General features: G+C 47.1%; 1 protein-coding gene across 2 annotated transcripts in view; it reads right to left on the bottom strand.

Moving 5' to 3' along the window:
• The window catches only part of RGMB (repulsive guidance molecule BMP co-receptor b), a 28863-nt gene extending 15781 nt beyond the window's left edge, over positions 1-13082 (bottom strand). Inside the window, exons 1-5 of one of the 2 annotated variants that reach the window (XM_035014949.1) lie at positions 12986-13082; positions 12594-12835; positions 11554-11629; positions 8122-8387; positions 2662-3170 (exon numbers count right to left, since the gene is read on the bottom strand). In XM_035014949.1, coding sequence (XP_034870840.1) covers positions 2662-3170; positions 8122-8387; positions 11554-11558 — 780 coding nt within the window. In that variant the 5' untranslated portion in view covers positions 11559-11629; positions 12594-12835; positions 12986-13082. Of the gene's footprint in view, positions 1-2661; positions 3171-8121; positions 8388-11553; positions 11630-12593; positions 12928-12985 lie in introns of those variants that run through there. The other variant, XM_035014947.1, reaches the window with a different exon arrangement.
• Positions 13083-13484: the final 402 nt, after the last annotated feature.

The raw sequence follows: 13484 nt of genomic DNA, 5'->3' as shown, positions 1-13484 counted from the left end.
AAATGAATGAGTGCTCTCAGACAATTCTAGCAGCACAGTTGGCCAACCTCTACCACAGCACTGGTCAGCTTTTCAATCTAGTGACACTGAGCACATGGGTCATTAAAAATGCTTGGCCCCAAGGACGATACAGTATCTGCCGAGTGCAATGCTAAGTTACCAAGTAGCTGGTCTATGTATGTGTTTGAGGGCTCAGTCAAGCGGAGGCTCATACAAAAAAAATCTTCTCAAAGATTTTTTTAAAAAGTACTGCAGTACACTTAAAAATTCTAAGCAATGAAAAAATGATGGTAATAAAAATAAAAATGCTCTGAGGCAAAAGTACATATGAAATAAGTTCCCAAAAGATCTGATTTTTTTTTTTTTTTTAATAAGGTTTCATTTTGGCCCTGGGTAGGTAAAAGGAAATTACGCTGCAAAATTTTAGGCCTTTAGTTGTGTTTCACCAGCATAGGTCATACCAGCACTGAGATAAGTCTTCAGCAATAACCTTCCAGATGCTTTTGGGAGCTTTGGAGAGAGTTGCAAAAAAAAAAAAAGGACAAAAACCTCACAACTACCAGAGGTCATGAAGCCACAGAGTCATCTGCTTCTGAACAGCGTGGTCACCAGATGTGGGAACTACTTTCCAACAGTGCACTTCAAGACCGAGTATTCTCACTGTCTGCTGGAATTTAAGTCAGAGGACAACTTGCCTCCCATATCCGTTTTGCAAAGGGTGAAACTTTTGATCCTTATCAAACTTGCAAGGGAGGGGCGGAAACAAAGCTGTACTTCTTACTCATTTGCTAAAAACGATGAATGATGATAGACCTGATCACAACCGAGATGGACTGACCTAAAGTATTTCAGTGTCAATTGTTCCATTCATATAATATCTTTACTCAAAAGGTAACTGGTGGTCCCCAAATAATTCCACCATAATGAGTAAAAAGTACAGAATTTTGAAAAGCTGATTAATAAGCAGAAGTGACACGTGACTGGATGGAAGGCATGGAAAATTAAATTTGGGGCTTGTGAAAAGAACCAATATTTTCCCATGCACAAAGCACCTGCTAATCTCCAAAGTACTGCTTACAGCCATCCAAGCCCTCGGTTATCTACACCGTCAATTATGACTTTCTCCATTCCCAGTGGAACTGCCTTCTTGAATTTTCAGTCTCACGTTTTCCCGAAGACTATTCCCAGGTTTTATGCCCTAGGACACTGCAGTAATGATGGATTTTTGGCCATGGTTTGTTTTGTAACTTCATAATTGTGTAACTTTCTACCATAACTTAGAGCCAACACATATTTTAATATACAGATAGGAAAAATTATTTAAATACTTATAAAAACCAGAGGAGGGAAGGTTTATTTGAGATGTAGGATTTGGAAAGGCAAGCCTGGGCTTTTATTGGGAGTTGAAGTGTAAACATTTTTGAGTTCCCCTAAGATGTCTGGACTAATGTAACAGACTTCTTTGTTCAGAGCAATGACTTCTAATCTTAGATTTGTGACACCCCCGGGTGTCTCCAGATATCTCCGGAGGCACTGTAAAATTACCTCCTCAAAATGCCAAGTAAAATAATTTAAATTCGCTTAAAAAATAGGCCACACATGTTTGGAAGCAAGGGAGGGTGTCTTGGAATCAAAAGAACATCATAAATATTACAAAAGCTTGTTCCTTTTCAATTACATTTTAGTCTAAAGCAACTGATGAATAAAGGAAATGGAGCAAGATGAGACAGTCTGTGTGATTTTTGTGATTAGGGGAGACTGGGAAAGAGCTAGTTACTTGGGACAGTCTTTTTTCTGACCTCTACATTTACTTACCAATGCCTGAATTAGCACTCATTGGCAAATGGGAACCTCGTTCCTAGCCCTTCACCTACTTGCACTGACATCGGTGCCTTAAAGTTGGTTTAAGTGATCTCTATTAAGTATGTGTTTCTTTAAAACAACAAACAAACAAGAACACAGACAGGCGGGCAGCTAGGCAGGGTAAGCTTAACTTAATTTTGTCAGTTTTCCCCTCAGCGTCTTCATTCAGTTGTTATCCTGAGATTACATACATCACTGCTCTACAATATCCAATTCTAAAATGGCTTAGTCACAACAAGGTTAAGAACGAAAACACAATTGTGGGTTTGCAACTAGGAAGCTGGCTTATAGCCATTATATTTTACTACAGTTTCCAAATTTCCAATAAATTACGTTTCCTGATGGGCTATTGCCCCAGGTTTCAGAACTTTCTTTACTCCGAACACTCACTTGAGTTATCCGAAAAATCGGAATATCAATTTAGAAATCAAAATGACAAGAGTCACCCTCAAAAAAGACATCACAGATTAAAAAAAAAAAAAAAAGTATACGTAAGTATACATTTTTCCATTAAACGGGCCTGTCTTTTCATAAAACCTTAGCTTGTGTTTTAATTTTTCATATCACTGCTTAAACTTAGACCCACATTTTACATAAGCCCTAGGATTCCAGTGAGAAATTCTTTACTAAATAATTTTCATTTACTCCTCCATTCACCCTGTTGATTGCTTGTCAAGAACAAGAAAAAGTTCCTTTTAAACTAGGTCTTTTGTACCATACTTCAAAAATCATCTGAAGAAAAAAAAATTGCCTGAAGAATCCAACAGTTCTCAGTCAGAAGGAAAAAAGTGTACTTGCCTTATTTGTAGCGGTAGCACTGGATCCAGGGACCACAGGCACATTCGTCACTTGAACCGAAAGATAGTTATTATCTATGAGCGGCCAGGCTCCTTCCACTTTGCACGTCTGAAAGTGATCCTTGAAAGTTCTCAGGTGAGGATCTCCGAACAAGCCACAAAAAAGGTAACTGGGAGGGTTCAGATCCCCGCCCCTGTGTTCTCTGGCTCCTGCGTGGCTGTGATAGTTACAAGGGTCGTGGGTCACTTCAGGGTTGGTCGAGGATGTGGGTCCATCCTTAGAACAGTTCCTCTGGCTCATGAGGTCACTGATCCCCAACACAGCAGAATGGTATACCAGGTTCCCGCGGCAGGCTTTCGAAGTCCGCTGGGTGCAGCCAGCATAAGCGCGCAGGGCCTTGCAAAACTCCGAGTCAAAGCCGTCGACGGCAGAGTTCAGGTGTGAAGTCAGAGACACAAAGTCCGTGGTGCACTTCTGGATTCGACACTGGGCCGGCTGCTGGCAGTCACCTGTGAGCAAGAAGAGAAGACCCAACGTTTTCTGAATGCTCTGTAACTGCCTGAGCCACCATGAGAAAAGGACATTCCCCTTTGGGAACTGTTTGTTCGATTTCACATCCTCGATTTTCAGAAGGCCTTCAGAAATAGGGGTGCATTGGGCGCCTGGGTGGCTCAGATGGTTAAGCGTCTGCCTTCGGCTCAGGTCATGATCCCAGGGTCCTGGGATCGAGGCCCGCATCGGGCTCCCTGCTAGGCGTGGGGAGCCTGCTTCTCCCTCTGCCTCTCTCTGTCTCTAATGAATAAATAAATAAAATCTTAAAAAAAAAAAAAAGAAATAGGGTTGCATTGTGCTTCTGTGTCTCTCACAAATTAAGCCACTGGGAGAAAAACTGCCCGCAATTAGTTACCTTAAAACTTGAAATCATGAGCCGCTGTGAGTGCACATGAGTCTAGCCCAGTATTCTTATGTTAAAATTACCGGGAATGGCTAAATGGAGTACCTTATCAACTTTGCTATTGTTTAGATTCTGAGAAAGATTCCTTTGCTCGACTCCAAGGCCAAGCCAAAGATGTGAACTTTGTTTTGGTTTTGAAAAGGGCGTTAAGTCATTTGCTTTGGAAAGCATGGGGTCGATGCAGAAAACCGCGATTAAGGTTCCACACCTTAGGTAGGGACCCCTAAATTACAGCATGGTTAGCTAAAACACCTTTACCTGATTCTGGTACAGTTACAGGATAATAAAAAATCCAGGTGCTAAGTTATTCTGCATTTCTTTAGGGGTGTTTATTAACTGTATATAAATTGACAATCTCCTGGATGCTACAAAATGTAACTGTTCTCTTAAAAAAGTGACTCATTTATTTGATCAAGCTGTGTATTTACTTCTCCCTTAATATCCACTACCACTGGATCCCAGATCCCAAGCAGCCCATCAGGAAAGGTACAATGAATCAAAAAAGGACCCCAAATTGAAATCATGCTACACGGACAGAGGATTCCACCGACTGTTTTATCAGAAAGAGAACCGGGGAACTACAGCACACAGAATTCTTAGAGTATATACAAATGACTTTGTTCCTTAAGTCGACAGTTCAGATACACCTAATGATTTAAGCAAAGCTAAAATGAATAAAAAAAAAAAAAAAAAAACTATTACTGCCTCACTTTTTAAAGTCAATTTTCAAATGATGTTTTGCCACTAGCTTCTCATATAAAAAAATTAAGGGGTGCCTGGGTGGCTCAGTTGGTTGAGCACCCAACTCTTGATTTGGGCTCAGGTCATGGTCTCATCATCTTGGGATTGAGCCCCATGCTGGGCTCAGTGTGGAGTCTGCTAGTCCCTCTTCCTCTGCTCCTCCTGCACAACCCCCCCCCCCCCGCTGGCCCCCGCATGTGCAGTCTCTCTCTCAAATAAAAAAATAAATAAAATCTTTTTTTTTTTTTAATTAAAAACCTCTCAAAGCATAAAAAGATGCAAGAATGACAACCTCTCAAGCCACCTCCCCCACTATTTTTACATTTCAAAGACCAAGAAGAGAAAAATGTAGTCTAGGTACTCTAACCTGGGGGGAGGAATACACACACACACACACACACACACACACACACTCAACGTTTTGGGGCTATGGACTTAGAGCTATCACTAAATCACACTTAAAAAAAAAAAATAATCACAAAAACACCTTCTTGTGTTTGGCCTACCTCACGTTGGCTCATTCTAGAGTTGACAAAAGCAGCTCCTATATTTACAAAATTCCTCTCTCCAAATTAGATCAAGTCATTTTCAACTGTTTGACTCAAAAAACCAAAAGCCAACCAACAACCTCAAAGGCATTAAAGCCATTTTACAGATGGGAAAAATCAAGACAAAGGGCTACTAAAGGCCTTGTTGTGGCTGGATCATAAATAGCTAGAACGAAGCCCAGGATAAAGTGCCTTTCTTCAAATCTCCTTTTCCTTCCTCAGCTCAAATCTCTAAATTCCTGATTCTCACAACAATAGCTGATAGCTTAAAAGAAGACTTAACTATTGTATCAATTATTTTTTTCTTTTTAAATGAAATTCACAGCAAGCAGAAAGGAAATGAACACTGGGCCAAGATCACTCAGTAATGAACACCTCCTAGACTACGAATAAATGACAGCACAAGAACTTTCCGCTGAACCTGCAATGCCTATTTGTTCTTTTTATGGTCTATAAAATCTATCCGAGTATACATTTACTTATAATTATTTTAAATAGTCATAAAATATGCAAAGTAAGAAGAGCATGAGATGCAGAAGAGAATCAGAATATAGATTCCCACCTCCTTTTTCCTTGTCCTCCCCCTGCCCTTTTTCCTAGCAGGCAGGTGCTGATTCTTTTGATAAATGTCACATCAAAAAGAACTCCTTGGGTTCTTTTGTGTGGGATGAGGTTTCTAACAGCCTTTTCAAAGAGAGACGATGGGAAAAGAGGAGGGCTAACTAGAGAGTGCATCTGGGTCAGCAGTTTCAGCCCCATCACAGGCTCCTGTATAATGACTAATTTGCAGTATACAGAATACACCCAGAAATATCCAGGCTTCATGAATTTATAATGACAGTGCACACTTTGCCTGTTACAGGCGGTAAAGTAAGCTTCCTGTCAAGATGCCAAGACAGTGTAGAGCAGAAACAATCTCAAGGATGTAGCCAACAAAGCCATGAAGAGTATGAGTAAGCAAGTAACTCCCATATTGCATCTCCATTCAGGAATTGTACAGGTTTGCTTGGCAGGGGGAGTATGAAAGGACTTTTTTCATTTCCTAGGGCAGAAAACAAAATCTGCAGTTACAGATGTCTCCATTTTTCAAGTCAGATGATCCACGATTGGTGTGATAGTGTTTTCATTCCAGTTAATGAAAGTGCTAAAGGATTTGTGGGTCTACAGCCTTCGTTAATGATTCAAAGACCTCACCATTCAAGACCATTTCCTTGATGCCAGGACTGCATGTGTGAATTTGCAGCACAATCACCAGTTTATAATAAAAGAAATAAGATATGCTGAAGCTGAATTAAGTGAAATGCAGGGCCATATGGGGTGCTGAGGCAAATTATATGGATCCAGGCATAAAACATATGGTAGCCCATCTGCAAAGAGCACTACGCTAGGCTCTGAGGAGAAACAATCCTTGCATTTCAATAGCAACACTCTTCAAAGAAATCTTTCAAAAGGAGCCCTTTTTTTCTGTAACCAAATTAATCATTCCACCCCAACAAGCTGTTCACAGATATCACTCACCATGGAAACTCTAGGTAGAATCCAATGGTGACTTTAGTGAAGACACAGGAAGATATGGAGAAGAGTTTCACATCCCAAGTTCTTGAAATAAGGCACCTTACATTAAACATTAAAACAACTTTTTCATAACTGGCCAGAAAAGAAATCTTCAAGGACCACATTCCAATCTTGTCTTAGTACCCTCTGACAACGAAGGGACACAATATCCAAGCGGTCATGAGGGGCACACAGTCCTACCTAATACTTCAATTTCCCTTTCAAGAAACATACACTTTGACATTATGAAGACAAATTCTTCACACAAAACACTCCTGAATGTGTCTTTTGACACATCATTAAAAATTTCCATGTGACCATAAGCAGGTTGCCATTACTTTCTAAGATTCTAAAGTCACTCATTTAAAGCCTTAATCACTGTAAAACTTAATGTTACACCCTATGTTTCCCCAAGTGAGCGTTAAAACGCAGCTGTTCCATCACAATGCAAAGTTACGAAAAGTAAATTAAGTCTCCTCAAATGCCACATTTTTTCCCCATTACTTAAAAACCTCCCACATTTTTAGCAAGGCTGGTATGACTTAATAAATAAATACTACTCCACACAGGAGGGTGGCATTACAGTTCAGGATTCTCCAGATCAGAGAGCGTTGAGACTGCTGTCACAAAATACAGGACAAAAAAGGTCTCTAAGAAAAATTTATCTAATGCTCTAGCTGTTCTCAAATAAGTTTATCTTTCAATCTGGCATTACATAAATTCTTTAGACAAACTCCTAGACGTGGTACTTACTTAGAAAGACCGTCCTAGAAATTCCCCCCTCCCCGCGCTTTGAGATGCAACTGACATAGATCATTGTATTAATGCAACTTATTTCACAAGAAAAATAAGTATCACCTGCTAGAAGGCTCATCTGCAGGCCTACTTCGCTAAGAACAGATAACTCACTCCTGCTTCCACAGAGGAAGCGCCGGCCTCCAGAAAGCCTCGTGAGATCTGTCAACCCCTCCTGGAACCCGCAAACACGCGGCGAGCCACAAAGCGCTGGTTTCTCCAAAGGGGGTGACAAGCTGAATTAAAAGCAGCTTTCGCGAATACGAAAGAAATCCCTGTTTAAAGACGTTTAAGTTACTTCGAGATTAACCCCCAGGTTTTCAAATTCCGGTGAAAATCTTTACATCTGGGGCGATGTCTTCCCCTCATCGCCACCCCCAACTCCAGAGAAGCAGCACAAGGCTCCTTGTCTCCCCCCGAAGGGGGCGGCGGCGGCGGAAACCCGATCCCAGCCTGACTTCCAGAAAACACCAATGCAGTGAGCAATAAAGCACCCGGAACATTTGTCTCGGGGGCGCAGGCCCCGTCGCCCCCGCCCTCTAAATCTTCGATAAGCGGCTGCCGGGAAGGAGATTTATCAACGGTCCCGGCCGAAGGCGGGGAAACTGGAGTGGGGCCGAGGAAGGAGAAAGAGGGAGGGGAAGAGGCCGCTCCACGGCGCCCTGGGCGCGCCGCACCACCCGCGGGTGTGTTCCTGCCGCTGCGCCGCGAGCCCGGCAGAAGCGCAGGTCTGGAGCCCGTGAGGCCTCTCCCGTCTCACCACGCCGCGCCGCCCTGCTGCCCCAGCGTGTGCCTTCGGGACCGGGGGTGTTTGGGAACAAAGCCCTCGGCCCTGGGGCTGGCTCCCCTCGCGCGCGCGCCTCATACCTGCGTGGAGCAGCCCGAGGCTGAGCAGCAGCAACAGCAGCAACGCCAGGGGCGGCGGGCAGAGCTGGGGGCGGCGGCGCTGCTCAGCCCCGGCGGCAGCAGCGGAGGCGGCGGCAGCGGCGCAGGAAGGTGCTGCTCTCAAGCCCATGCCCGTCCATGCAGGTCTCGTGGGCTCCGGCGAGGGCGGCGGCGCGGGCGCCGTGTCGGGTTCGTGGCTGTGGCTGCGGCATGGACCGTGGGACGCACCTCGCTTCCTCTTCTTCCTCCTTCAGGCCCGCGTCGGATACGGGCCGCCGCCACCGCCGCAGCGAAAAGCGCGCCGCGGGCGGAGCGAGGCGGCGGCGGCGGCGGCAAAGGGGCGCAGTGGCATCGCGGCGGCCGGAGGCGGCGGGCGGGGCAGAGCGGGCGGGAGAGAAGACACAAAGACGGTGAGCTTAGTGCCGAGCCTGGCCCCAAAAGCGCGGGCGCCCCGGTCCCAGCCAGCGTGGGCTCAGCGGGCGTGGACCCACTGGAGGCGCGCCCAGCCCGAGCAAGCAGCCGCCGGCAGCCCGGATACCTCTGTGCGGCGACCCCGCGGTCAATCAATCTCAGCCCCGCACTGCCGCTCCGCCCTCCCTGCGTGCGCCAATCCACGTCGTCCCCACCCACGGCCGAACCCCTCCCTCCCACCCCATTGGCCGTAAACGCGGGTCCTCTGGGCCCAGCCCGCCACTCGCAGGCCCAAAGCGCCCGCCCCCCGCCCCTCCTCCCGCCCTCGGCTTGCTCATTGTAATTCGAGTTCCGCGTCCGCCGGCTGCGGGTCCTGTCCGCCGTGCCCGGGCCCAGCCTCCCTCCTGCTCCCTCCTCGTCTCTCCCCTTCACCCCTTTCCGCGATCTGTTTCCTTGTGCCCTACAGAAACTGGCGACGGCAACTCTCTTTTGCCGGCGTTACAAAAGAACCGGCTTTTTTCTCTTTAATGTTGATTGGGTTCAACTTCCCCCTAAGGTTTTTTGGGGTGTGTGTGTTAAGTCACCCCCACTCTGTCCCTCCCGCTCCAGCTCCGGCTCCTGAGAGGAAGTGGGCGCTTTTACCGAACGCCGTGCGGCAGGTCCCTTCGCAGCCAATCACATCTGCGGAACCGCGTTCCGAGCCTTTTCCGGACCTTTGGTAAAGCTAGCACCCAGCGGCGTTGGAAGTCCGAATGTGACCTGCGGTCCCGAACAGATCCGATGGGCTGGGAAGCTACCCACCAGCTCCCGGCGGAATTGGCTGGCAGCTGTTAGAGGCTCTGGCATTATTGTTCCTCTGACATTTCCCTTCCTGAAAGCAGCGGGGAGGAGTCTGAGAGTGGGCGAACTTCAACGTGTTCGGTTACAATGTAATTAGATTAATGGGGATAGTGAGTTTTTAAAGCAGTGTAGAGTAATTATGCCATCATTTCTTGTTGCTCGGTGGCTTTTCCACAAAATTTCGTAGTCTATTAGTATATTAATTCAATGGCAGGTCACTTTCTACTTTTGTCACTTGGATGGATCCAAAGATGAGGGGAAAAAACCCAATTGTGTGCCAGAAAAGAGGTTGCCAAGTGTTGTTATAGGAAAGCATGCTGTGAGGTTGATGATAGGTTCCAATTTGTTATCAGTGGGTGTGAAGTGGTATCTAATCTCAAGAATGGCTTCAAAGGCTAGGAGCTACTTGGACTACTCTTGCCTTTGCCATTCCTCCAAGGGGCTCAGGGCTGCCATTTTAAATTCACTTATAGCCAAATTGCAGTTTGCAGCTGTACCCGTTCACTACTCATAATCTCTAATTAGTAATTTCGTATCAACCGCGGACACGTTAATACTCCACACGTTACAATGTGCTAATCAATGGACTAGGGTAATTGAGGGCAAACCTTCGATCACTCCAGCTTACTCATTAGACACATCATGAACTGTACAAACCACTAGGTCCCTAATGAAGGATGCCTATCTATTTTTACTGTAACTTTTCATTACTCATCTATTACATACTATGATGACTCAAGTGGTAAACACACCTTTCCCTGCCCAAGATATAATCCAAACCTTGTGTATATCCATAATATGCTTAATAATAGCTTCAGAGTTGCCTGGAGAAAGGACTTTTTGCAGGCGGAGTTATCTGATACGATTTTTAGATAGTATTGTGGAGTAAATACTATGAGACCAAAAATTTACTCTCTTGAAATGGCTACATAAATCAATGAACTAAAGTTAGTGAAATACTGGTAAACATCTTTTAAAAGTAACCAACTCTGAGTCAAAGTATTTTGCTAACAAAGACTAACAGTAAGATGTTTCTTTTTCCTTAACCCAAGATTTAATTCGACCCCTATGAAAGAAGCATGCCACTTTATTGATTATACTTCAAACACATAACCAAAAGTTAAGAATCAAATTCAGTTTAGATGGGGTCTTTTCGCTGTCATTACTTTCTCTGATTTCTCCCCCTGCCACTTCTCCCCCACCTCTGTATCCTGTTTCTTAAACACACAGTGCTCTAAATTATTTTATCAATAGAGGGCGTCCTTGAGTCACTGCAAATTCTGGTATCGAAATGCAACTGTTCTTTAGAGGGAAAACTTCATTTTTTTCTAAGGTGCTTTATTGCTCATCTGTTGTAAAATTTGACAAGCTCAAGATTTATAAGGCTAACAATTCATTTTTTATTACCACATAAGTGTTCAGCCGGCTAGAGTAAAATGTTAATTTTCACAATTAAACCGCAAGGTGGTTCCTGTTTTCAAGTCTTTAGGTCAGTTGACAGACTCGCAGGGTAAATTCGGACTGTTAGCAAGATCCCGAATGGGCTTGGAAAGCAAGAGCTTGGAATGGTCGCCTGTAGCGCATCCATTCCTCCAGCTCCAATGCTGCAAGTTGAGGAGGATTTTAAGATTCTATAAAGAAAAATCTAGGGATTTTCCCCCATAAAATCAATGACTTATAAAAGTTTTACATCTTAATCTGAAAAAAAAAAATCTTGCACAGCTCACGAACCCACCCTATTTCTTGCCACTTGTACTCTTTCTCTTCATCTTTGTTTTCAGGAAGGAAAGATGAGACCAGAACAGCACAATTAGAGGACACGGCAAAGCATCCCATGGTATGAACGTGCAAGTGAATAGAATTAAAACACATGCCAGCAACATGAATGGATTCTAAATAAGAATTAGAGGTTTCTTTTCCTGAACCTATACATGCGGTCTTAACCATTTGCCTCTTGATTTATTTCCATTTCCAGAAATCTAACACGAGGGTCTCACCTAGGACAGAAGAGCTAGGAAGCAGACCGCGGTAGGGATTTGTGCAACCCGTTCTAGAGTAAGGGCCCCCCTCGCTGCTCCCCAGTCCAGGGTGTCCGCAAAGCGGGGGCTGAAATAGCCCGGAGTCCGACAGCCCAGCAGCAAGCAGCTAGTGGATTGTACTTACATCATTCTTAACCCTTCCGATCCTGGAGGGGGCTTGACGGGATCAGGGGGCCCCCGAGTTCTGGAGCACGCAGGACCTGGGTGTGAGAGAAGACCCCAGAGCCTGGCGTGAGCGCTGCGCCCCCGGAAGGAGGGGTTCCGGGGCGTGAGTGGGGCTCATCACCCGAGCGTACACAGCCGGCCCCGACGATCCCTGCGGGCTCTGCAGCGGATCACACCGCTCAAAGCGGCAGGTGCAAAAAGCATTTGGGAGCCGCTTGCCAGCGCGCGGAGGTAATGCGCTTCCTGTCCATTTATCTCAGGAAACCAGCGCAGCCTTCTCTTCCAAACAAAATTAACCTCTCATTAGCCAGCCACTCACTCCCGAGAAGGCCTTAAAAGCTTTACCAGCTCGCTAATGTATTTAGACTTTTCTTCCAGGCCAAGCAGCTGCGGTGGTGACTGTCATCAGCCCTGGGGGTTCCTCTGGGTTCCCCTGGGAGCCAACCGCTTACCGCACCCCCCCTCCCCCAGCCTCAAGTCTGGGAAACTGACCAATCTGGATCCCAGTTTGAGGTACTCTGCAGACCCGATACGCCCGAAGGGACTTCATGCCACAAGTAGCCAAAACAAGTTCCCACTAGTTTCAAGAGCGCCACTCATATCAAATACTCAGCTCTCCTACCCTCAACAAATGGGGAAGGGTACCCTGGAGGTACTTCTGTGGCCAGCTGTCCCTGGGTCATAGGCGCTGACTGTCCTTTACAGCGCTAGCCCTGTACGCAACGGGTGCGGGAAGCAATGATCAGGGGTATGGGGAGTAGTGGAAGCTAGGATCTAGCCATTCCAGGAGTGGAGAATCAAATGTGGTTCTAGGTCTGCTAGAGTGGCCTTTTGGAGAATTGGGGTTTTCTCACCCTGGCCCCCCGCCGCCCTGAGGCTGGCAGATTTATACCACACAGGTGGACCAAGACCTAAACAAAATAGTCCGGGCCTCTGCCTGCCGCGCGCCCCCCACGTCCCCCTGGCCCACCGCAAACTTCGACAAAATAAACAACTCACCACAGGCATTCCCTTGTCTGCAGCGCGACGCTTGCCAGCTGGGAAAATAAGCCGCAAGCCACGCGGCGGGGGCGCAGAGGGAGGGCAGCACGGCGCCCGCCTCTCTCCCCCAGATGGGGGCAGCGATACCCGGCGGCAGGACGGAGGCTCCGCCTCGGGACCCGCGCTCTCGCCTCCCTGACTGCTGAGTGAGCGCCGGGCGAGGGGCTGCGCCCTTCCAGCCAGCGCGATCTCCCGGCCACCTAGGGAAGGGGGCGGGAGGCAAATCCTTCAATTCCCTCCGCTTTCTCGAAGTGTCTTTCTCTCGCGTCAGGTCTCAAAGAAGGCCAAACCTAGGGGCCTTCACCCCACCCCTCCAGCGCCACACCGCCCCCTGTCGGCACTACCCGGACCTTTGCAGCGCCGCGGAGGAGTGGCTGGTAGCTGCGCCCCAGAATCCCAGCCTCCAAGTCCCGGCTCAGCTCTCTCCATTCTCACCGCCCCCTCACCCCCAAGTTCCGCACAAAGACGCCTTTCATGCGCCAGCGCCACCCTCCTCGCCGCCCTCCACCCTGCCGTGTTGCCTTTGCCCACCGTGGCACCAACCAGCGGTCGTGGGGCAGGCCGGCAGCGGACACGTGCAGGCTGTTCCCACTCCGCGCCTCGGCACAGGCACGGATGCAGTCCCCCGCCCTCCTTTCCACGATTTTCACCAACTGTGCACCAGCAGCCACAAAATGCATCCCTTCTTCTACAGAAATGATCTGTGAGGGTCTTCCGAGTGTGTATAAATGGTGGGTGTTTGTGGCGGGGCCGGGGCGGGGGTTGGCGTAGTGGCGGGCATGGTCTCTGGACTTTCGCTGAAATAAGGAGTCCAGCGATCTTTCCTGTCCACCCAAGGTGCCAGTGTGG

The sequence above is a fragment of the Mirounga leonina genome, unplaced genomic scaffold, assembly GCF_011800145.1.
Source record: "Mirounga leonina isolate KUSES-001 unplaced genomic scaffold, KU_Mleo_1.0 Mir_168, whole genome shotgun sequence".
NCBI classification, from domain to species: domain Eukaryota; kingdom Metazoa; phylum Chordata; class Mammalia; order Carnivora; family Phocidae; genus Mirounga; species Mirounga leonina.
This window is presented reverse-complemented; position numbering and strand designations above follow the sequence as displayed.